Genomic DNA, 26,110 nt, shown 5'->3' with positions numbered 1-26,110 from the left:
ACATTTACCTTCTTAACTTCAAGTTTTAAGTTTTATTTAAGTAAGTGTTCGAGGCCCGAAGCAGTAAAATGATCCATTATTCTAGAAAAGCAAAGATTAGAGCAAAGTTGGGGGAAAAGGAACACAAAGTTGGGTTAAATAACTTGTTTCCTCTTCTGTTCTCTTTCATTAATCACCCACCACTATCCCCAAATTTATCTGAAGATGCTGGATGGCCCCAGTCCCAAGATTAGGAACCACTAGACTAATTAATTATCTGCAAATAATTTAAACATTGTAATATAATAAACATTACTTCTGGCTACTGTACAGCTCTTTTCATTTTAAAACATATTCATTAGGCAACTTTGTTTTCAATAACATTTTGTAAAAGGTGCACTATGTAGTTTTGGTGAAGAAATGTCAATCAGAAGAGAAAGATCTTTATTGATTGATTTTTTTATTTATTTATGCCTAAACAAACTGAATAACTGAATAAACAAACTGACCTTAAAGGAAAACACAATTTCATACTGTTTTACTTTGTTTATATGAATATGACCCTGAATTTCTTCTCCAAAGCTTCATAGTGCCCCTTTGAGAATTTGTCTATTTTATATTTATGATTCTTGACTTTTGTGTTTTGTTTTTAACCTTTTCTCTTACTATGGTTATCAGACACAAAGATACTGAGGCAATTCCTTGTATGTGAAAACCCACCTGGTAAAAAACCTGATTTAGATTCTTCAGCTACTGTCAGGAGCTAATGAATGAATTCTACATTTGAGAAAGGGATCTGAGAGGAGCTGGAAATATTGATACTTTTAAACACACTAAATAAACCCATCTATTCAGTCTGGCTTTTATGTTTTATGGCTTTAATGTCCATACTTATTTCATATACTTTACTTTAGCATATACTTATATACTAAGTAAAGTAAAGTAAAAAAGTACTGTTTTAATGGTATTGATGTTTTATTTAATCTTATTTGTGAAGCACCTTGTGACCGTGCTCTGACAAAGCTGCTATATTAAAAATGTTTTACTTACTTACTTGTTTTTATCATAACCATTTCTGCTTTTTCAGATTTTTATTTAAATCTTATTATTATTTCTATTTAAGTTAATCTTATTTGATTGACTTTTTTAAAATCAACTTTTCCGTGCAACATTTTATTTTATCTTTATATTCTATTTTATTGCTCGTTTATCTTTGATTCTTGATCTTTTATTATTTTATCGCTGCTTTTATATCTTTAATTCTTTATCTATTATTATGTTATTGCTCGTATTTATCTTTTATTCCTTATCTTTTATTATTTCATTGCTGCTTTTTATCTTTAAATCTTTGTCTCTTATTATTTTAACTATTCTACTAATCTTTTACTGCAGTTGGTGTGCATTAGTCTCTAAACCCATTATTGTTTGTTTTACTTTGACTTGCATTTTGACTCATTACTCGCGGTGCTATATAAATAAAGTCTGATGATTGATACAAATGAATACAAATATGAATTTTCTCACAGAAAGCAGGTCAGATCATCCTAACCACTGTGTGAGCGTCACTTGGGCACGAAGGGGGGGCTTTATTGTGAAATCTTTCACCGGAAGCGTGAATTGTCGTCCCGGGGAACTTGACCACGGTTCTTCGTTCCCAGGGTTCCGTGAGAGCCGTTTGCCCCACCCCACCTCTTCAACGCTATCTATCTCAATGTACAATTCTCAGAGAAAAAAGGGGGCAAAAATAATTCAGAGTAACACCGCAAAGAAACGACTCTCATCTCCTCCGACCGGTTCATCGGAGCGGACGCGGCCTCTCGGCGGCTAGAAAAAAAAAAAAAAAAGAATGCCTCGCCGTCGGACCAGTGATTGAAAACACCGCGGTATGTTCATGTATCATGCACATGTAACCATAATCTACCATACGGACTCAAAGGGAATACAAAAAGCTGAGAGACTTGACAGCGGGCTGTACCTGCGCCAAACGGGAAAATAACGGAGGATTTTCCACCAATATCACCTGGATATTGCGATACATTCAAGGACATCCAGCTGCCACCAAAAAAAAAAAAAAAAAAAAAAAAAAAAAACCGCCTTTGCTCGCTCGGAGAGGCTCTCCGATGTGAGGAGAAACACAAATTAACGTTACAGAGAGAGAAAAAGAGGACTGAGAAGGGGCCTTTTTTTGTGTGTGTGGGTCTGGTCAAACCCCTCCGACAAGGCGAGCACCAGCATCTGTTGACGAGGGGGAGAGGAAATAATCTTGACATCGGCCAAAAAAACAGGATATTATCGATAAGGTCGCAAAAACATCAACGACGAACAAGCCTCCCCAAGAAAATGTATAATGTGACGGACCTGTGATAGAGAGAGAGAGAAAGAAGCCCCGGTGTAGCCTGATGATTCACATGCCGTCATTTTAAGAGGAAATATTTATTTTTTAATTATTTTTTTTTTCTCTCACCCGCCCCTCTGATGTGCATTGGTGAGCTGGAGAAACGGATTTCAGCAACCTTTTAAAAATAATAACCTGAAAATATCATATTTAAAAGGAGGAGGAAGAAGAAGAAGAAGAAGAAGGAGGAGGAGGGTTGTGAGTGGAAATGAATTGAATGGCAGTTGTGAGATATCTGCCGAAGATGGGCTCCGGAGGAGACATTTGCTAAGAAAATTCAACGTAAAAGCGTGAAAATACATATCTTTTTTTTTTTTTAATTATTGTTTTGTTTTGTTTTGTTTAAACGCGACATATTCAAGGAGAGAGAAAGAGAGAGAGAGAGGACCACCGTACGTTGCAAGGGCTGGAGATTTCACATCCACTCTCATATCAATGTTGATGACTTCATTGCGGATTTACAGTGAAAAACACAAGAATCAAGCGTCTGAGAGGGCGGCATCGTTGCTCTGCTCCTTTCCTTTCTTTTTTGTTGTTGTTGTTGAGTGATCTCTTGTTGAGAAACTGCCAGTAAATAGCCACATCCATCCATACAGAATTGTGCCAAAGCCTGGTGGAGCCCACCGTCTACTACCTGACAGGTTTTCTTTTCTTTTTTTAAACATCTGTTTTCATCTGCATCTGGCAACATAAATGTCACCCATTTTGAGCCAGGTGTTCCTCTGTTGGGCCAGTTTAGGAATTTAGATTTTATTTTTATTTTATTTTATTTTTTACTTCTGATCAACACCCTCCCTCCTTCCTCCCTCCCTCCCTTTACACCCACCCACCCAACCAACCACCCACCCACCCTGCCTCCCCCCTGAACCTAACACTGGGTTTTTTGGGAAGATGGGCTGTCTTGGCAATAGTAAGACTGAAGACCAACGAAATGAGGAGAAGGCACAGAGGGAAGCCAACAAGAAGATAGAGAAGCAGCTCCAAAAAGACAAACAGATATACCGGGCCACTCACCGGCTACTACTATTAGGTAGGTTCTGTGTCCATTTTGTGCTTAAATGTGTTATTTGCCTGTTTATACAAATGTTATATCAATAGTTTCACTGAAAAACTGCCTGAAAGCACCAACAAATGATGCAATGACATGATGTCACTACACCACTGGGTTTACAGTGTCTTCTGTCAGGCCTGTCTCCTGCATTCATGGCTGATTATGGAGCATGATCACAGAACATGTGAGAGACGGTGGACAGACAGACAGACAGACAGACAGACAGACAGACAGACACCATTTGTGTAAAGGCAGCATGCAGAGGCTGGGAGGCCACCAATAGGCGTTGCATGCACGGTTGTTTCTCGAGAAGACGTACAGGACGACACACACGGGATCATTTGTGATGTGTTCGTTGTGTGGGTACCCTCACCTTGAGTTATTTAGGCCTACAGACTCGTCGTTTGATATTTCAGACTGCTCGCTCAACCTTTGCATATTCCCTGTCCACACAAGCTAACCTGGAAATGTATATTCTCTAATCAAACTTGACTGTTTTTTTAATTCGATAATATGATTCCTGGCTTCATCACGTAGGCCTTCATGTCACGATACAGCCTGAACCTTAAGGCCAGCAGGGCTAGTATCCTGCTAAGCCTCTTGGAGTACTGAGAGCAAATTAGGATTACTATTACTATTACTAGCTTCCCTTGAATGACTGTCCCGTTCATTCTAATCTGAAATTTGATCCTAGATTTGTTAATTTACACTTAGGCCTGTAGCCTATAGCTCATCGTTTCCAGTTGAGGACGTGTTCTTTCTACCTCGTTTTCAGTTTGCAATGATGGACACGTAGGATTTCTTCTCGTTATTCTCCAGAATTACGGAGAGTGACATTTTATCGATACTTAAAAGTATTTATCCGGGCCCGACAGGTTTCCTCCGTCTGCCCTGGATGACATTTAGCTACTGCTAAAAGAAATCAAACATTTAGGCGATATCCTGAGCTGATCTCGTCAACCTCATTCCTGATGCTCGGAGCCCTCCTCACATCTGGAAGCAGAGGTGGAAGAAAGACTACGATCCTTTATTAGTAAGAGTACCAATATAGCAGCGTAAAAATACTTTATTACATGTAAAATTCCTGTGTTCAGCGTCCTATTACCTGCAGCAGTAAGCATTTCACTCTCGTAGCTGGTTGAGGTGGAGCTGTCGTAGCTGCTGACGACTGACAGGGAACCCCAAACAAGACAACTACAGCTGTCAAGTTAACGTAGTGAGGTTAAAAAGTGCATATTTGCCTCTGAAATGTAGTGAAGTAGAAGTATATAAGCTAGCATGATATGGTAATATTCAAGTAAATTTCATTCACTCAAAATTATACTCAAACAACAGCACTTGAGCAGTTGAGATGATTTCAGCCGCACCTGGCCCTCTGATTGGCTGTTTTGGAGTCTCGCCATCTAGCTCGGCTCGGCTCGGCTCGAGTATGGAAGGTGCAGACGCGTGGATGGTTTGTGATTGTGGACAGTGTCCTCGGTGTTGAGAAACAAATCCCTGAAGTTCAAATCACTTATGGGTAAAACTGAGTTTGTAGCTCTTGAACGTCATCGTCATCCTGGATCAGGTATCCAGTGATGAACCATCATCCACTAGTTTTCAGGTGTATTTGGATATTTTGATTAGAGTACAACTCTTAATCAACATTGTCTGACTTATTTTTCTTTTCTCTTTCTGCTTTCAGGGGCCGGTGAATCCGGGAAAAGCACGATAGTCAAACAGATGCGAATATTGCACGTTAATGGCTTCAACGCAGAGTAAGTGTCGGTTTCTTTCCTGTATTGTTCTGTTAATCGCACACACCTACAGCACATTTGATCACACAGTATATAGGTGAAGAACTGATGATTTAAAGGTGATACTGACAGGATCAGTGACGAAATTTGTTGACCAAATACCTTGATAATGTGTTGATGTTTCGGGGAGGACTGCATTCACAAAATACAAATGATACTGTCACTGTCCGGTTTAGTCAACTACAACAATAAGATTACTTAATTAGGAACTACGTTGACAACAATGTGTATTACAATAGAGGTGAAACAAAGAGTTGATTAGTCAATGGACGGAAATTTAATCAAAAACTACCTCTGTTGACATTTCTCAATCAAAGCTAATCCAATGTTCTCAGGTTACAGCTCCTCAAATGCTCGGATTTGCTGTTTTCAGTGTGTTTGTATCTCATTTATTCCGTTGGTATCACAATTAATTCAATTTCTTTGGTTTCGGGACATTTCATCAGACAAAACAAGACTTTTCATGAACCTGCCATGAGCTTTTTATTCACTGTTTTCCAACATTTCGTGATGAAGTGATTCATCGATGAATTGAGACAATAATCAGCAGATTAATCTGCTAACAATGGATTAAATGATTGTTAGCTGCAGGTTTACAACAACATTACAATAATCCAACCCTTAACAATATTTTATTTTAATTTTCATAATAACAATAAGTGCATACAACCAATACTACTCATAATAAAAGTGCTCAAAATCCCACTGTTCTTGTAGCTTGTAGCGAGCTACAACATATAGAAATTGTATTTTTCTAATAATGAAATATTTTCTAGCCTCAGAAGTTCTTGTAGTCTAGTTCTTTTTTAGAAATGGAACCATTAATGGATTAAATATCAACTATTAATTTAATCGGCATCTATTCTGATAATCGATTAATCGGTTTGACACATTTTTTAAGGGAAAAAAATCTAAATTCTTAAATTCCAGCTTCTTAAATGTGATTATTTCCTGGTTTCTGGTTTCTGAATATCTTTGGGTTGTGGACAAAACAAGACATCCGAGGACTTCATCTTGGACTTTGTGAAGCACTGATCGACATTTTTCACCATTTTTTGTCATCAACTAATCGAATAATCGAGAAAATAATCAGCAGATTAATCAACAGTGAATATGATCATTAGTTGCAGCAGAATATGATTACCTTCTTTTTCTGTAATGTGGCTTCTTGTGTTCTTGGGCAGTTTGCTTGGTGTAATATAAATTAGCAGCTTTCCACTGTCCGAAAGAAGGGAAAACCTGATTTTCCCTTTTGTTTTATAACATGACATATCATTGCACTGATCATAAGACGGAAAACTTAGCCTGAGTTTCCAGACATGAAGGATCTTAATCAGTTGAAACTGATCACCTGGCAGGTATACAAATATTTGTTTTTCCCATTTCCATTGGCATGCTTCTCATTGTTTAAAAAAAACCTTACCCAGTATGGGCTAATGAAGATAATGAAGTCACATGTTTTGGGCAGATTTATGTAATGTTTTGGAGTAAATACTCAAGGTTTGTGTAACAGAAGAAGAGTGCTTTATCTGTTTCAGGTTTTCATGGAAACATTGCCCTGGGTGTTTTTCAAGCTATCCTGTCTTGTGAATGTCCTAAAACTCGATCCCAAATTGATGTAATGGAAACAAAAGTCACATTTTTCTATTCTTAATCATCCGTTTCCTAGAAAGGGGTTTTGGGTACAGGAGCATCATCATGTGCTTATTTTTGGGTCATGTCGAACAGATGCTGCTCACAGACCCAGACGCTCTGGTGTAATGACAAATCCACAGTCTGCTGTCACTCCCCAGTCGTGTTAAGCTCCGGGGTTTGTTGCTCTCTTTGGGCCGGAGGGTTTCACCTTGCTGCGTTTCCCCTCTTGGTGCAGGGCAGTGCCAGTCAGTGCAAGGTGCTGGGAGGATGGGGACAGGAAGAGCTGATGGGGAGTGACACAGTGATATAAGAGGAGGGTGAGAGGGGCATTGTGGCTGAGGTGAGAAGAGACCGGTATAGTAGTTCATTTCAAAGTGGGTGTCCTTTTTTTGTTTTGTTTTTCGTCAGAGGTCCCGGTGTGAGGAATGTAGTCTCTCTCTCTCTCTCTCTCTCTCTCTGTGCTACCGCGGTACCTTTGAGTGAAATAAAGGAACGGGGAGCCGAGGGAAGCTCTCTGAAGCCACGCTTACGAAGTTAAAACATCTCCTTCCTTTAAGTAAATAATCAAAACTGATGCTGTTTCTTAGCTTTTTTGTTCGGTAAATCTTAATTTTTAAAGTGGGATCAGTAGTCTAATGAGATCACTGAGTATGAGAACTTTTCACAGCAGAGTCAGCACTGATAAAGGAGATAATGAGAAATCGAGATATATATTTAGATATCTAAATATGCAAACTAAATAAAACTCCCCAAAACAGTCTTGGTTTGTCTACCACAATCATCACCGGTTTGGTCGTGAAAATATTCCAGCTCCACACGCCGTTTTTGCCCTACTGTAAATCACCTCCTTACTGCATCCCCTGTCTTAAAACTGGTGGTCTCAGAGGCTTTGTTCAGTCCCAGTCTGGTGTCCAGCCGTGTTCACTGGGAGGCTGGTTTCGCGCGGTGACTCCCCCGTCATCCAAGATTGAGATGCTGACACACTCTCGTCAGCCAATGGGGACATTTAGCTTTACATCTAACTGAGCTACGTGGTAACAGCAGCTAGGTGTGACGACAAATGATAGCTACAGCAAAGTAGCTAGTATACCTTGCAGCATTAAGTCGTTATGCTGCCCCCTAGAGTTTTGGAGCTAACTTTGAATTTTTTAAACCAGCCTGCAAAGGTTTGATTGGTGCGATTGTTTTTCCAGCTGTGCAGACAGCCATCAATAAGCACAACAGCAGAATTTTTTTAAGGTGCACTATGTAGTTTTTGGGAAGAAATTTTAATTTGAAGAGAAAGATCTTCGATGACTGATTTTTATGCCTAAACAAACTAAATAAACAATAAACTGAATAAACAAACTGACCTTAAAGGACAACACAATTTCATACGGTTTTACTTTGTTTATATTTGGCGGACCCTGCCACCTTTCTAGCTTCAAACAGTGTTGTTGGGACCTTATTTTCCTCTGAGAACAGCTTGTTTATTTAATTATGGAAACAATGATCATCCATAAGAAATAATTTTTTTCAAAACATTTTCATCAATGCCAAATCCTTCTGCTCCACATAAGTATTACAGGCCTGATTCAGTGGTCTTGATGGGACCCGCTGCTGCTGTAGTGTCGACATGCTGCACACTGCACTCAGACGTAACACACGTGCTATGCCGAGTCTTGCTCTGATATACTCAGATATTTTTACCTTGGGTCATTCAGGAGAAATCACACCATGCAGGTACCCGATTGTGTAAGCGGCTCTAAGGTCGTTTCATTTCGGGAATTTCAGTATCAAATCTGCCTTTCGATTGTCAAACTTTTGAAAGAATTCAACACCTAACCCTGGCAGCCCAGGTGTCTGAAAGACCTGTGTGACGTTAGGCCTTTACTACTGGTATCAGCGAAGCCCACAGATTGCATAAACTAAGTGGTGATGCTGAAATCCTGTTTGTCTTTACAACAAAAAAAGGACACAATCTGGAACATATCATTGTGTTTGCTAATACTTTGGATTCTTCTTTGTGCTTGTGGTAGGTTGTAGTTGAAATTGGACGCAAAAAAACACCTTAAAATGTGCATTAACAGTCCGTCCTCCGCAACCTCCACTCTGCAGTTTTCTGTTTGATGAATGTCATTGTCAAAATTAAGAGACATACTGCTGTTCTCATTTTGTATCAGCACGTACACAAAATTCAGGAGGTGCACTTGGTCAGCAAAATGAAGGTATCTGTGCATCTGAAGCAGCTGTAATACTGATGTCTAGTGTTATTTAACCTCCTCCACGCTGAAGAAACAAAACATGTCTTGGAACAATCAGGGTTTTTATTATAAGCATTTAAGAGAAGTGATGGTCTGCATTCAATGTTTACCTTGATGACTCGGGTTAATAATGCTTAATTCTCAAAATTTATGCTGCTGTGTTAAAAAATAAATAACATTAACCCTTCTTTGTTCTTCACAGGGAGAAAAAGCAGAAAATTCACGATATTAAAAACAACATTAAAGAAGCTATAGAGGTAAGAAACTGATCTTTTGACCCATTTTGCATGGTACAGTGGGAAGCTTGGGTTTCTTAAACAGCTTGTAGCACTTTAACCACCGTACAGGCAGCAACTATGAGAGATTTGACGGACAGATTTGAGGACTTGATGAGAGAAGTGTTAGCATCACAGTGTAGTCTGTTTGCCTCTAAAAAATCTTTGCGTGTGTAATAGAAATTATGTGATTTTCGATAAAATATTTGAGCGTTTGAGAATTATTCCTGACCCACTGAGGCAATAAAGGAACTTTGTTTCAGTGTTTCCTCTGTAATTGTTTTGTAGCGGTGGTGGCGGTTTTGTTATTGAGATTATAATGTTCAATTTCCCCTTTTATCTATCTGTGGCGGTAGTTTTCTTAATGTGAAAGTCCATCACTCCTGGATGAATGTAGAGGAAACACTGTTGTTTTAAGACTGACAACAATTTTCTGATGCTTTTAAAATATTGTCTAATGAACGTCAGGCAATAGTTTTCCTTCAAAATAAGAGTCTAGCTCAGTGAAATGAAGCTCCCTTTGTCGTGTAGATGTAGGAGTTTTAAGCAAACTTAAACTAAATAAAGTTGACTATTAACTCTGCTGTTCTGTTAGTGTTGACGTTTTTTTTAATTCATTATTATATTAAGTTTTCTTGTTCTGTTCTTTCCATCCAGACGATTGTGGCAGCCATGAATACACTCACACCGCCATGCCAGTTAGCCACTCCTGCAAACCGATGCCGAATCGAGTACGTCATGAACCAAGCAAACCAGAAGGATTTTGAGTTTCCTTCGGTAAGTTGAACTCTTGACTCTCTGACTTCTACAATGTTTTGTTTCCTTCTTTCAACTGCAAGCCCCAGTTTGTACTGATGACCTCTAAACCCTAAAGTCATCGGGAGGTCCGTGAAGTGCCCCATCTTATTACCAGAGGCAGTTCATATAGTTTATATGCTGTCTTACAATTTGTGCACAATCTTTCAACAAAATCTGAAAAGCAAATGTTTGGATGACAAAGTCAGGAGCTAATCTGTGTGATGTAGAGGCCAATGTTGGGTACTCAGGTTTTATATAACTTGATTAGAGCCAAAAGAAAAAGTTAAACGAGTTAGTTGATTTATTTGATAGTCGATGGAAACATTTTTGGCAACAATTACATTTTTTCAGTAATAAAATAATAAAAATTGGTGCTCCAGCTTCTTTAATGTGAATATTTACGCACGATTAATCATGAAAATAATCTGTAGATGAATTAATAATGAAACTAATGGTTAATTAGTTGCAGCCCTAAACTTAATTCAGTTTTTTTAAAATGAAGACTTGAGCAAGATGTTAAGCGATAATGAAATTTTAGCTGTGTTTGAAATTGTTCTTAAAGTCTTATTACAATTGCTCTCAAATGTCGTAGAGTGTCGGATCTCGCCTGCTGAATCCTTCATCTCTGGTGGCAAGGTGTGCTGTAGGTGTGTTAGATACCTCACAGGGCAGCCTGGTGTGTTTGCGCAGTGATTCAGTAATTAGCAGGTGTGCTTCCGCTTGGGAGGCTGTCAATTGAATGAGCCTCTCACCTGAGAGATCCACAGCGCCTATTAACACTGATTGTCTGTAATAACCCTAAATGTGTCTAGAGGGACCTGTCCTCCAGAAACACACAGGCTCAGAGGGTTTCCCCCTGGAGCTGCAGTCTGCTCCCGGCGGCCTGGGAGAGAGCCGCTGCAGGTCATGGTCCTGCATGTGACTCACTAACCAGAGAGGTACAGTTTACTCTAGTGAGAAGGGAACGGACAAAAAAAAAGGGCTTTGTTTTCTTAATGTATGTTTATGCAACAGAAGGAAGGGTTTACTTCTGTACGGCTCTCTTTTTCCTCAAGTGAATATGTCATACAATTAACAAGTTATAAGATAAACTGAACATTGTTACAGTTAAAAATTAGTTGAGGTGAGTCACTTTTCGATTGGACTGAAACGATTATTTAAATAATCTTTTAGTTTCTTGACAGCAAAAAATAATCTGAAGATTTTGATAACTGATTAATGCTGAAAATGCTGTGTGATGATTTGCCTTTCATTGTTAATTTAAAATTATTGGGTTTTGGACTGCTGGTCAAACAAAAACAAGACATTTAAATACTTCATGGAAAATCCGACATGCATTTTTCACTTTTTTCAGACACTTTAAAAACCAATTTATTGAGAAAATAGTCAGCAAAATTCATAGTTGTAGCTCTATTTTTCAAAAGAATAACATTGTAATTTTCAGTATATCAGTAAAAGCCCATGCATTTGATTTACTGCTCAGTCAAAATGCGATCATGATATTTTTAATCTCTCAAAGCCCACATACTGTATCTGTGATCATCAGGCCTATAAACTCACACTATGCAAACACGCACACAAATCACAAATCTATTAATTTGACAGAAATTTTTGTCAGTTCTAGTTTTCAAAGAAATTTCCTTTGATTTACTAGGAATTTTTTTATGAAATCATGCCACGTATAGTGGCCCAAAAAACTGTGTTTGCAGATTTTCAAGGTTTTACAATTTAAGGAGTGATACGTCGCTTTAATCAAGAAGTAGAAACAAAAATTTAGAGGACAGATGTGATGTTGTCAAACTGAAAAATGACCAGTCAAAGCTGAGAAATTATAAAGTCTGTGACATATTCTGCAATTTGTTAAATAGCATTTCAAATGTTTAATAAGGGAAAGGTTACATATAGAGGAAGAAGAACGCAGTGTCTTCCCTGGTGTTTTTCCAGCGCGATAGCGTCAGTGTTTAAACCGGCCGTTTCCACAGTGTAGATTTGTACACAACAGCTGAGTTTCCAGTTAAGAGTGTGTGTATTTGTGTGTAAGCAAAAGGAAGTCTCCTGATATTGTTTCTGTTACTTCATGGCAAGTTTATTATGCAGGCCTGTCTCAAGCCGACCCTTCCCTCAGGCTGGACCAGACTTCCACTGGTAGACCTGCAGGGCCTCTCAACGGAGGGAGAGAACGGCACTCGGACTTTGATTTGAGTTTGGTTGCTATCATGTCGGGTGCAGCGGGCTGGAGCATAAACGTGGGGAGTCGTCGGAGCTCCACTGTCATTTTAAATAGAGATTTCAGCACTGGTTACCTAAAGCGATGTTTAATCAAAGTAGCAGCTCCCAGAAACAGAAAAGCTTTGTTTGCTGCCTGTGGAAGTGATTGGGTAGTTATTCAGGAAAGAGATTACGGTAGAAAACTATCTGATAGGCTCAGCCTCTCCTCCAGCTCCTCCACCGCCTCCCTCTTCTCCTCAGCCCGCTCCCCCTCGCCTGGCCTTAGGGCCTACTGGAAACCAGTTGGACTGGTTGGCTCTGCCCTTAGCAGAGGAGGAAGTGAGAGAGAGAGAGAGAGAGAGAGAGAGAGAGAGAGAGAGAGAAAATAAACACAAGGCCAGGATTGAATCTTCATATCTTTGTCTCGATTTCCTTTTCGATCTTGGTGTCTAATCAATAATCCTCGCAGTTTGGATCTCCATTCTCCTACAATGCTACTTATAAAATGGACCACGCCTTTATGCAAGATAAAAAATTACTCCAGAGGTTGTTTACTCACGACTTTAATTCCTCGCAGACTGGTTACTGCCAAGCCCACCTGCCCTGAGCCACCTTTGTAGTACAGAACAGTGACACACATCATTGTTCTCAAGTTAGTCAAGTCAGTTTTATTTACTGTAAATACCTCAAAATCACAAAATTCGCCTTGCAGGGTTTTGCAATTTCTACAACAGACAACACCTTCTGTTCTTAAAAATCCTCAATTTGAAAAAGAAAAAAACCTCCGACAGGAAGCAAAAGGGAGGAATCTCATTAAGAGCAACAAGGGAGGTATCCTTCTTCCCGACGGACAAACACAAAGTGGATGTTGTACACACAGAGAGACTCTCTGAATCCACTTCATGCTGTAGCATAGATTTTAAAGACTTGAATGTAGTGCGTATGCAGGAACACAACACCAGGATATACAGGTTGAATTCACAGTAAATCACATACTGCAGCATGGCTTTAGAGCACTATTTCCACACAGGATCTAGAAGTAGGTCTACGTTTACTCAGGTCACAGCCATTCCTTTCCTTAAGCAGAGCTGCATCGTAGTTTTTTTCTGTTTCTGTCAAACTCTCTGAATTTTACAAACAGAAAACTTTAAGAGAAACTGATTGATGAGCCTGAAGTTGACCTTCATGATCTCTGCTCCTTAAAACGTATCAAAGTCTGTGATGTGTTGGTGAATCTGGGAGATGAGTGATGTTGTTTTCTGATAGGATAAAAAGGAAAATCACAAGTTAGTGTGTGGATGAACGGCACTCTTAAAAACAACAAGCTTTAAAGCGTTTCACTTCGGTTATGGGCTAATATAAAGTGTTGTGGCTTTGTGAGGTTTATAGTTCATTTCTGAAATTAAAATTCACTGGTCATTTAGACCCAGTCTTATACAGCAACATTGTTCTTATTTCAGAAAGCCACGTTTTCACTATCTATTAAGCTGAAATGATTAATCTTTTATTAATCTATCAATGGTTTAGTTAAAAAAGAAATAAAATGGTAGCACTTAGAGCCCAAGCTGATGTCTTCAAATTGCCAAAAACCAAAAGATATTAAATACTTTTAAGAGGCAGGAACCAGCAAAAGTTTGGTGTTTTTGTTTGATAAATCACTTCAGTGATTTAAACCAAAAATGCCAGTGAATTAATTGATGATTAGAAAAACATGTGAGCTCTAAATCGCGCCAAATCAGATGAACCAAGTACGTATTTGGGATGATTTAATTGTTGAGCAAAAATGGTGAACTGTCATCGCACCCACCTTCTCAGTTGTGTTGATTTGCTCCTTTTTTTCTTTGGAATTTTAACCTGAATACTTTTCAGGGCTTTCGACCATTTTTCAGGCAAAGAATGCAGTTGAAAGAGGTCACCTTTGGCACTTTTCACTACTTCAAGGTTATTTTTTCTGGGTTTGTCAGTTACCCAGGAAACTTTTTCTGATAACTTCTCTTTGAGGGATCTTAGTTTTAACTCAAAAGAGTAAATAATAGCAAAGGACAATAAAAAGACCACAAACTTTTTTGCTATTTGGCTAACTCATTGACAACGCCCTAGCCCCTCTTTAATCACTCTTGGGAGCCTTCTGACTTGTTTGAGAAACAGGGAATAAATGATAAATGAAGGTACTTAACAGTAACACTGATAATCAGCAAAACTGCTAGTTTGAAACAGACCTTAAGTGTCGCCTTGTTACCACCTCGGTCATCCCATCTGCTTTTACAAACTTGCGTAAATCCTTCAGTAACATCGTGGTCATTGCAAAACCTGCTCACTCTCAGTTAAATTAAGTACTTCTAAGGGTATACAGTCTAACTCTACAGCTCATAATGGCTTATTTGTGCTTGACCACATTGTATGTGACCGGCTGAAGATCGTAGTGAGGAGATAGGCCCCTGTGTAGTGACAGCCAAGCCTTGTGTCAGTACAAAGCTCTCCATTTCTTCATGAACTCAGTGAACCGCTCTGTTTCCTGCCTCCGTCAGGGCCCGCTCATCTGCTGCTCCTCTCCGAGCTGGTCTTAAACCACAAACTAAACGAGGGAGTATCGCCGCCTCCCCCCATCTGCCCTCAAACTTTTTTCACCCACCAAGACGAGAAATAGGCTCCAACCAGCCCCAAAACCTTTTCTTATGTTAACTTCACCAATGTCAGGAGTCGGTCATTTGTTGTGTGCTGCATTTGAATGATCATGAACAACTACAGGATTTCTCCTCTCTTCTTTTTAGTCATGCAACTAATGATTATTGACCTTATTGACTAATCTGCTGATTGCTTTCTCAATGAATCCCTTCTCGCAGTGTCACGATTTCAATTCTAAATCAAAAATTGATCTAAATAGTTTTTCTATCTCCCAAACTTGCAAAAACTTTGCAACAAACTCTTTAACTCTGGAATCTTTATTTTTTGTGAATGATATTTGAACTTGACTAACCCTTACCTGCAAAAAGCCACCAGGATTAAGTCACACTGTTGCTCTAAAATACCAGTATCTTTTTAAAGAAGAATTTGAAACGTAAATGACAGTTTTCAGGGCATAAAACCTGTGATCTGTTGATCTTTACAAGTCCAGATCCAATAGTCTAACAATGGCATAGCTGTCAGGGCTGGAAAAAAAAGCCACAAACAATTCATCGAAAATCAAATTTAATCGTCACCTAAAAGTTAAAGTCAAATTGAATCATGCATTTGGAGGATTGTGAAACCTCTAATTGCGTGATTTGATAAAATGTCAGAAAATAGAGAACAACTCAAGGCTTTAAATACGTTCATTTTAATGTCATGCAGGACAAATAAAAGCATGAAATCCTCAGAAGAATTTTCGCTCAAAATAGTTGCAAAGTACGCTTTTGTTGCACAACTAATTGATTGAACCCACTGGAAGATTTGACTCGTCCAGCAAGCTGCTCATTTGCGAACGTTGTGTAAATAAGCAATCTGCATTTTTTCGCAAACAATGTTGGTGACATTCTTCCCAGTAGCATTTTCGCTATGTCTGCATCTGTAATCTTGGAGGCTCAGGACACTGAAAAGATGGATTCAGAATGCTTGATAGTGATATACTGAAAAACTGCACAGCCACCAGGCGAATTTCACCCTCATTTGCATAAAGTTTAAATTGCTAAACTAACTTTCAACCCCTTTATTGGTTTGTTATCTTCTCAGGAAAACCCAAAGATATAAATAAGGTCATACACTTTCAGGTGTAATAAATGTAGGAGGAAGTTTAACGTGCTTCACCCGCTTCAAAAGGAGTTGATGTTCCCAGGGTAGGGAAATCTAGTATGAGACTCTGATGAAGATGCAAACGGTGTCAAAACATTAGTAGCCCAAATTTGTGATGTCATATCATTGTTTCAGGGGTCCTCGCTGTAAAATGAGGGCCTGACTTGCAGTTATTTCTAGTTGTGGTATGATGTTGATCCAGATGCCTCTTTCTCTTTCCAGGAGTTTTACGACCATGCAAGGATCCTCTGGCAGGACGAGGGTGTGCGGGCCTGCTGGGAAAGGTCCAACGAATATCAACTCATCGACTGTGCACAGTAGTAAGTCTCTGTTCACATACACATACACTTCATTTTCATTTAAACATCATATTTCTAAGGGCTCTCACGAGGTGCAGGTGGACACGAAGACATGCTTCCTTTTTCTCTGTGTGACTCTCTAGTTCACACATAGATACATAGATATATATAAATATATATATATATATATATGTTTATATACAGCTCTCACACTGTTTGGTGTTTGGGTGTTGTTTCCATGTGGTAAATGCGAGGGCTAGGTGTCATGGTGTCATGAGGTGACAATGAATGCTGCACTACCTTCACTGTGTGTTTGTGCGTACTGATAGTAGGTAGTTAGGAAGCTGTAATGAATACACCTCAACAGAATTTTTTTTTACTTCGCTACCCTGTTTTTGGCTCCCAGCCACAAGCCCACCCTCTCCTTCAGAGGACAGAAATCTTTAAAGAACAGATCATGAAAAATGTTGTGATATCTTTTTTTAAAAAAAGAAGTAATTTACTAAAACAGCTTGGTACTGTAGTTTTTAGCAAACAGGAGTAAATATTGCATTTGGGGAGTAGTTTGAGTCACAGATTTAGTGCCTAGTGACTATTTACAGCAGCAAGACGATGATTATCTAAGAATAAACTATGGTGTGTCTCATTGATGTGTTTTTAATTGTTTTTAGCCACACTAGCAGCATGGCTCTAGAGGTTGACTGAAATATCTCTACAACTAGAATGGCACTCAGTAGAGCACATACCTCCACCAAGACCCCTACAGTGCTGTTCATTCGCAACAAATTGTACTCACTCAAAGATACCAGCAACCGAATTTCAGCTGATTTTTCTTCCATCAAGATCCATGCATTATTCCCTGAGAAATTAACCATAATTCCTGGGTCCGTCTCTTGAACCGGATCAAAAGTTAATGAGGTCTATTCTGGGCCGAGACCCGTCCTCCATCCAGGTTTCCTGGAAATCCATTCAATAGTTTTTGTGTAATCCTGCCGACAAACAGACCAACCAACAAACAGATACTGCTGAAGACAATAACCTCCTTGACGGAGTAATTATTTGAGGATTGTCATGAAATTTTGTACACAACTTCAAGTCCCCCTTAGGATAGTTGTAATAACTTTCGTTACTTCTTGAGTTTTAATCTCGAACCTTTCCAACACTTTGGCTTGCTTTGGTTTATCAGCTGTACTTTGTTTATAGTGCTAATTAGCAAATGTTAGCATGCTGACATGAGAAACTTGTGTGAACATGGTAAGCTGATGTTAGAGTTTAGCTGAAAGGTGCACTATGTAGTTTTGGTTGAATAATTTCTGATCTGAAGAGAAAGATCTTCATTGATTAAAATAAACATGACTGAATAAACTGAATAAACAAACTGACTTTAAAGGACAACACAATTTCATACTGTTTTACTTTGTTTATATTTGGCGGACCCTGCCACCTTTCCTAGCTTCAAACAGTGTTCTGGGGACCTTATTTTCCTCTGAGAACAGCTTGTTTATTCAGTTATAAATATTTCTGAGTTTCTATTATTACGTCATTAATATTGTAAATATTAAAAATCTGAGTTTGAATTCATTCTCCAAAACTACAAAGTGCCCCTTATCTCTGTGCCCATGAACAGCGTCACAGTGGCGCTATGGTGGCTGTAGACTCATAGTAATGTTAGACAACAATGGAGGAGGCTTTGGCTAAACAGGCGATACTTGACAGTAGGGTCAATTCATAGTTGGAGTGGGGCTTTGTCTTTTCACGGAACTTGAAATCAGGGAAATATCAATCATCACCAGATTCAGGGCTGCAAGGTATTATTTTGACAGATATTACAATTGTAATATGATTTTATGATCTGGGGGAACGATCATAGGATTATATTTTCCTGCTGTTGCAAAGTTACACTTTAATGTGTTGGTAATTAAGGAGACTTTCGTTTCGGGCTGCACTAGTTTGCAGTCTTGCCAAACAACTTCAACACTGACGTGGTGGTTTGTGTGTGTGTGTGTGTGTGTGAGTGTGTGTGTGTGTGTGTGTGAGTGTGTGTGTGTGTGTGTGTGTGTGTGTGTGTGTGTGTGTGTGTGTGTGTGTGTCTGAAGGGGGGGCAGCGACAGAGATTGTGTCCTTGCTGTGCTGACTCGTGAATGTTTTCATTGCTGGTGTTTTGTGCGTATCGAAATTATTCGTCACAAGTGCTGAGGCAGGGTATTTTTTCCCAAAAATCCTGAGCTTCCTGAAACCCCCTCGGTCCGACCCTCCCTCCTCTGTTTCAAACGCTTTCTTTCTTTTCTGGTATTTTTTTCTTATCCGCCTTTTGATCAGGCCTGCCTCTGTTATAAGGCATGCAGTGGTCACATGAAGCCGGAGTTCTCGGAGGGCGGAGGCTCGCAGAGTCTCTCACATGTGTACACGAGCGTGTTTGTGTACAGTATGTGCTGCTGCAGCGACATGCATGTGTGAGATAGTTGGGTTAGTGTTTTGTAGATGTAACTTTATGCAGTGGTGGAAGAAGTCCTTTACTAAGGTAAAAGTATCTGTTATGAATAAAAGTCCTGCATACGTTAAAATACATAAATATTAACAGCAAAATGTACTCGGAGTATCCAAAGTGAAATTATGATGTTGTAATACTGATCAGTCATTTTGTAAGTACATTTACACTGTTGTAGCTGGTGCTAGTTTATGTAAAATTACATGAACTAGCTACGGGTCGGGCCCCTCCGAAGGATCATAAAATAAAAAAAAGAACAAGCAAAGTTCTGCTACACAAACTTGTTATTGTCATATTTTGAACTTATCTCTCATATTATTTTTATTATTTTTGTACCTGTTTTGGCCTCGAACAATAATTTAAATGTAACCCCTTGAAATCTGAAATGCTTATTTGTAAGAGGCACTGGTTTAACTTTTAATGATTTGTAAGGGATTCGACCATACGGATCAGTTTTCAGTTTAGGATTTAGTTGTTTTGTTTTTTTGTTTTTTGTTTTTTAAATGTGGGTTATAAATAAAGGCAAAACTGCAAAATAGTTGGTATTATGTCACAAAAAAAAGTGTATCAGTACCAAACCCCAAAACCTTAACGACCTTGGTGAAATGTCTTTTTTTTTAATGCAGTAACAAATACTCGAGAATGGCTGAATTCTTAAAAATGAATGCCTTTAATTAAACTGAGTAGCGTTTGTTGCAGCACTATGCCGTCCCTCTCAGCCGAGAAAAGAGGAACGTCTGAATGCTTTGAGTATTTGCTGTTTATTACCACCAAAAATCAGAAACAGGACTAGGCGTGGGACGACATGAAAATTTCACGTAACATTTTCACAATATTATCCGATCATCTTCAAAAATTTCTCAAAACTTTAAAATAAAAACAAAAAATTATGGAATCGCTTTAATGTCACATTTTACGAGGAAACAGTTTTTTTTTTGGTGAAAAACAAACAATGAAAGAATTAAATTAAATGAGTGATAATAAATTATAAGGTCTTCCTGCACAAGTAAAGGACACATAAATGGTGGTAACCTCGTCTCCCTGTCGGACTTTAGTTTGGAATTTTGTTTAACCTGTCAATTAAAAATAAATCAGGAAACCAATATACGACACAACATATGTACATCAGCCAGCTGGACGGCTTTTTCAAGTCATTGATGTGAGGAATAATCATGACTATCCCAATAATGAAAATTCACCATGATCAACTTAATGAGTGTTCTTGACTAAATGTACTTTGCACCCCTGACCTTACATGTGCACATGCCTCGTGGGTGTGTATGTGTGTCCTTGTCACCTCAACTGCATGCATGTCCACAGGTGTTTCGTTGCTTCTGTGTGCGATACTGTTTTTTTCCGTGGAGAGTTCGGATGTCAGCAGAATCTCTCTGTAAGATGATCATGAAAGACCTTCCTTGTAAGAAATGTGATTGCCGAAGGAAGAGCGTTGCAAGCTAATAGAGAGACGAAGCGATTGAAAACGAGGATTGAAGAGACAGATTCATTGAAATAGAGAAAGAGAGGGCTTCCCTGCATTGCGGGATCTCTCCTCTCCTCTCCTCTCCTCTCCTCTCCTCTCCTCTCCTCTCCTCTCCTCTCCTCTCCTCTCCTCTCCTCTCCTCACCCCTCTCCTCACCCCTCCTCTCCTCTCCTCTCTCCCACACCCAGCAGCCCCAGTGTTATGGATCAGATGCTGGGCTGGGTGGCCAGACCGGAAGTGCTCCCCTCCCCCCTCTGTGTGCTTATGTAAACGGAGAAGCAGAGAAAGAGAGAGGGGAGAGCTATTTTTAACCCAGGCAGGCTGCAGAAGGAGAAAGAATGAGCGAGTGTGTTAGGAGAGAGACAACTTCAGCATTATTGATGAAGGTTGTTAGCATTAAATGAAAATGTAAACCCTGGATCAGCGCTGGAGAAGTCAGGGCCACCCCGTACGCCCTCGCTTCTCTCTTTTTTAAAAAGACGAATTATATCATCCGATTCATGTCATGATAGAGATAAGAAAAAAGGGAAGAAGAAGTTGATGGGGCGGTGATGCTTTGTTGTCTCTGTCTGACAAGAAGGAAGTCACTGAAGCTTCCCTGGCTGTGTTTTTATGCTCCGTCATGCCCCTCTATGATGTGGTTTTTGTTGTTGTTGTTGTTGTTTTATTAACACTTCCTGACTACCTTATTTGGTCACACACTTTTTTTGCAAGGAAGTAGTTGTCCTTGATTGCCTATGGATGTGTCGTGTTCAGTCGGTGTCGGTTTTGTCGCTGTAACTGTCGGCAAGTCACATCCAAATCCATACATCATGACTGTTGCGTAGGGTTTGTTTTGTTTCAGAAGAGGCCCGTGTGTCAGGTTTCTGTTGTTTTATCCATACAGAGATCAGAAAGTTGTAAACCGAACATCCTGAAAGATCCGGCCACGTTCCCCTAATTGTAAATCACTTGATCTGACGGTACGTGTCCATTGGGGTGTTTTTGGACGTGAGGACACGCAGCGCTTCCCAGCATTGGACGCTTGACCAAAACAAGCTACACCGTCCGATAACCACGCAAGAACTTGTTGGCTGATTGCACGAATGCCACTCATGGTCCAACATGGCGGCTTGTTTGGAAACTTTGTCTTATTTTACAAAGTTCTCCGAAATTAGTGTCTTTAAACATTTTATGCGTGACATAAGCCATGCCGTTGCGGGTATCTATCTCAGTTTTAACTCAACAGGAGTTTGTTGGGGTTTTTTTTCAATTTTCTAGCACTAGTTTCCATCTCACCAACTTTTCGTTTTGTATTGTTTTTTTTAATATATATTTAGAGATTTAATCCCTTATCATTTTTCATCCAGTGATTAGATGTACCACAAAAAACTGTTGTAAAAAAAGCCATATTGGAGAGCCATATTTGGGATGATCAGGATATAAAAGAAATGTTTTTGCATATTTATTACGAAAACATTTATGGCTCTAGTACTGCTTTGGAGGGATGAAATATATGGGATCTTTTTTTTCCTGTGAACGGAGCCAAGCCAGCCGTTTCCCCCTGTTTTCAGTTGTTATGCTATGCTAAGCTAACCGGTTGTCGGCTGTATCTTCATGCTTAATGTACGGACATGAGAGTTTCCGCAATCTTCTCGTCGACCCCTCTGCAAGAAAGCTATCAGGTGAAATGTGGAACTATTCCTTTGAATGACGAGGGAGGACAAAAGACATTTATGGGTGGACTGTGGCATAAACAAAGAAAATAAATGCAAACACATGGCCCAGAGAAACTGTTGAAAAGCAGCCACTCACAAGACACTGCTGACCAGTTGCAGGCGATTATGTATTTGGAGAGAGTGAACAAAGGAGCCTGTTCACAGAGCTGTCGTATGGTTTTGTGTGACACGTTGTGTATTTGTTGATCATGCAGTGTATACGTACAGTCTGACATTTAAAGAGATCTGAAGTTTCTGCATTAAAGGTGCAATATGTAAGATTTTAGTTAAAAACTATTTTTTATTTATTTTAAGCTAAAAAATATCACCAAAATGTGAAGAAATAACAGTTTTGACATTATGAAATCTATATATTGTGTTGCAGGCATATCTTCTGATGTGAGCATGCTAACCAGCTTGTCCCGACTGTCTGTACGGCTAGCTGCACGGCTAACCGAGCTAACTAGCTAACAGCAGCTGCATTGCACCTTTAAATGTCTAAAAACAACCGGACCTTCGTTGTGTATTTTGTTGTTTCGTGTACTCACGTTATCCCAAATTCTGTTCAAACCGAGAGAAATCGGCGCATTTCATTTGGTCGCCTGTTGCTGTAACTTCCGGGAGAGAATAAGAGAGCGAGGAAGGAGGCCGGCGAACATAACGTGAATAAAAACATCCGCAGTGGTACTTTAACAATAAACACGACTCCCGTGATCCCAAGCTACTTCAACTTTTGTGTTGTTTTGATTGAGATACCCCTAGTGGCATAAAATTACATGCAGTAAAATACAAATATTTATATGTTTGAGCCATTCAGATGTGAGAATGTTTGGGTCCATTAGTTGTCAGTTATTTTGGTACCTGCGGAAGCCAAAAAGGGTTTTCTTGATTGCGCTTGCACCAAGTTTTCAGACAGAGACAGCATGAGGATGAGAGGAGGAATGTGAGCGGACGTCTCCATACGTTCAGTATCCGTGTCTGTTTGCGTTATGTGTCGCCTGGCTGTGATACCAGCCGAGCGTTTGCCGCCGTGTTTATTAGAGTCCCCCTGATTTACTTCTCCGGCATCCTCCCCAGAGCCTCTTTCCTCTCCTCTCCCCTTCCTCCCCCACTCTCTCTCTCTCTCTCTCCCTCTCTGTGATGTGTAGTGGTGTTTCTGCAGGGACAGAATGTGGCTCGGATTGAGTCTCTGACTCATCGTGAGGAGAGAGGGAAAGAGAAGGGGGGGGTGAGGGATGGGAAAAGATGGGGGAAAAAACTGATTTTTTGGGGGGTAGTGTCAATACTTCATGTTTAGAGATTGTGAATAAGTTGAGATGTATGTGCAAGCAGCAGATTAAACGTTCTCTTGCCGTGTGTAGCATGAGTCAGGTACATGTATTTGCTGCTGCTGTAATCTCACTGTATTGTGATTTTCTGAATGCTGTGTGTGTTCAGTGATTGTGCCGCTCCCAGTGTTCAGCTGCTGTGTAACAGGCCAGTGTTCCTAGTGCTAGGTTTACTTTCTTTCTTTCTTTCTTTCTTTCTGTCTTTTTTATTGTTTTTCTTTCTTGTGTTATTTTTTCTTTGTCTTTTCTTTTGTCCTCCCCATATTTTTTCCCTTTGTTTCTGTTTGTCTCTTTCTTTTGTTCAGTTTTTCCTTCTCTCCAACTCTTTTCTTTATTTGTCATTGTTTGTTTCTTTCTTTTCCTTAATATTACATACTTCCCTTGTTTTTGTCTTTCTTTCTTTCTTTCTTTCTTTCTTTCTTTCTTTCTTTCTTTCTTTCTTTCTTTCTTTCTCTTGGTCTTGTAAATTCTCAGTTTTTCATTTTTGGTTTGGTTTTATATCACTGTCTTGTTTGGTCTTTCTTTCTCTTTCTCTTTGTCTTTTCTTTCTTTCTGTCTCTGACTTTTTTAATACGCTCTTTCTTTTGTTGTTTTGTCTCTGTTTGGTTGTCTTTCTTTAAGTCGTTGATTCCGACTTTGTTCATTGTCATTTCTTCTCCTCTCGTGTTCTTGTTGTTAATTCCTAACTTTTTTTATTTGTTCTTTGTTCCTTTTTTCTCTCCTCCTTTCTTGCACTTCTTCTTCCTCCGCTCCGCTCCGTCTCTAACCCACTCCATTCCCTGCATTTCTCTCTCTGTGTCTCTTTTGTTGCACGCTCTGTTTCTCTCCCCCTCCTTGTCTTCTCTATCCGTCGATCGTGCTCTTTATTTCTTTCGCTCTCTCTCTCTCCCTGTCTGTCTCTCCCTCTTTCTGGCCTCACTCCAGTCGCACAAGATTTGGAGCCGATTGTCTATTTATAGCGCCTGTGGTTCTGTCGCCATGACAACCAAGCTGGAGGCCAGGGCGCCAGGGAGCTATTTTTGGAGCAGCGCTGTAATGTCAGACACAGCCTTCTCTCTCTTTTCTTTCCTCCTCTTTCTCTCCCTCTCCCTCTCCCCCTCTCTCTCTCTCGCTCTGGATGTGGTGTGTGTGTGTGTGCGTGTGTGTGTGTGTTTGATTAAGGATCGGCTGGTGAAGCCTTCGGTTTGGTCGGCTCTCAATGCGAAAGCGCTAAACGTACAAAGAAGCAGTAAGCCCCTCGAATCGTTCCGCTCGGCGGGCCATGCACGATCTTTTCCCCCCCTTGAGGAAGCGCCAAGACCATTTTCTGACTTGACTTGTTGTTTCGGAGGCTTGTGAAGCTTCAGGGTTTTTTTTTTTCCCCTTGTGCAGAGATTGATTTCAGTGTCCTGAAAATGACAAATTTCAGTGTTTGCTCTCAGTTTTGCAGTGCAATTTCCAAGTTGTGCAATTTAGCTGGAATACCTCATGATAACGGTGAACTTGGGGTGAATAGTGAGAAAGATGTAGTGCAAGCTGCTCTTTTAAATGTTTTTTGCATTTATGTTTTGTTATTTAATAAAGTGAAGGGCTATAAGAAATAAATGCATTATGTGCCCCGTCTTATCTCCATTATTTTATTAAACAAATATTCGTCACGTTAATAGGAAACTTTTTAATTCAATAGTGATTTATCACATTTAAGAAAGGAGATTCTACATTTTCTGTTCCTCCTACCTGTTGCTTTGTTAAGTTTTATTTATGGCACGTGAAGGATTGCTTTGCAATTTTTGCCAATTTTACTGAGTCCTCAGCTTGACCGAATGTTGAATTTGTTTTCTTTGTTAATGATGAATCCTTTGTCCAAGATGATTTTTGTCCTCTTTAGAAAGAACAATAAATTGCTTGTTAAACTTGTGAAAATCTGGGAGACATAAATGGATTTTGGCAGACGTGGAAAGAGGCACTTTTTAGGGACGTAATCCTGCCGGCCAGCTCATATGTGTCTGCGTGTGTGTGTCACACAGCCGATCAGCGGAGCCGCTCGGATGCAGGGCAAAGGTCCCCAGATGTTGTGTGTGTGTGTGTGTGTGTGTGTGTGTCTCACATTTAACATAAATATTGTTAAGTTTGTTTTTATAGATCATTTCTTGTTTAACGGTAAACGCGGTCTGGTTTTAAATGGAGGAGAGAACAGTGACAAACACTTTTTTAATGTCCAGCTGAAGCGAATATTCATTTTCGACATCACGGTTTAAAAATTAACCCGATAATTTGAGACGCTCCTCTTGAACCTGCTCACGTTATAACTTCTATAAAGTTTATGATGTTTTTCATCCCAGTAAATGAAGCTAATAATTCAGCATATTTTCCAGTCCCAGCTGTTCGTGTGCAGGCCAGACGAGTCAGAGCAGATTAATCCCATGTAGAGCTGAAGATGCATACTAGCTCATAATCTGGGTAATCCTTTGTCCTAATACTGCCACTTTAACAAGATGAGTGCATTATGGGAGTGTTATCAGCTTTGTCGGGCCAGTACACCGCTGTTGATGCTGTAGCCTCTTATGTCCGTCCAGCATGCGGAGAGGGAGTTTGATTGTTGATAGTAGGGGAGCTTTTTTTGCCACACAGAATTTTCTGTTGCTGCTGTTGAGACTGTTTGTTTCAGGACAGGAATTCCTCTTTTAATTT

The 26,110-nt window shown here is 39.6% G+C and overlaps 1 protein-coding gene across 2 annotated transcripts in view; it reads left to right on the top strand.

Annotated features, from left to right (window-relative positions):
* Positions 1-1,635: 1,635 nt before the first annotated feature.
* LOC140998219 (guanine nucleotide-binding protein G(s) subunit alpha-like) overlaps positions 1,636-26,110 on the top strand; it is a 33,042-nt gene continuing 8,567 nt past the window's right edge. The window contains exons 1-6 of one of the 2 annotated variants that reach the window (XM_073468423.1): positions 1,636-3,015; positions 3,266-3,404; positions 5,110-5,182; positions 9,302-9,356; positions 10,032-10,151; positions 16,371-16,468. In XM_073468423.1, the coding sequence (XP_073324524.1) occupies positions 3,266-3,404; positions 5,110-5,182; positions 9,302-9,356; positions 10,032-10,151; positions 16,371-16,468 (485 nt within the window). In that variant the 5' untranslated portion in view covers positions 1,636-3,015. Of the gene's footprint in view, positions 3,405-5,109; positions 5,183-9,301; positions 9,357-10,031; positions 10,152-16,370; positions 16,469-26,110 lie in introns of both variants that reach the window. The other variant, XM_073468422.1, reaches the window with a different exon arrangement.

The sequence above is a fragment of the Pagrus major genome, chromosome 6 (assembly GCF_040436345.1).
Source record: "Pagrus major chromosome 6, Pma_NU_1.0".
Lineage (NCBI taxonomy): Eukaryota > Metazoa > Chordata > Actinopteri > Spariformes > Sparidae > Pagrus > Pagrus major.
Note: the sequence above shows the minus strand (reverse complement) of the source record. Positions and strands in the feature narration are given on the sequence as shown.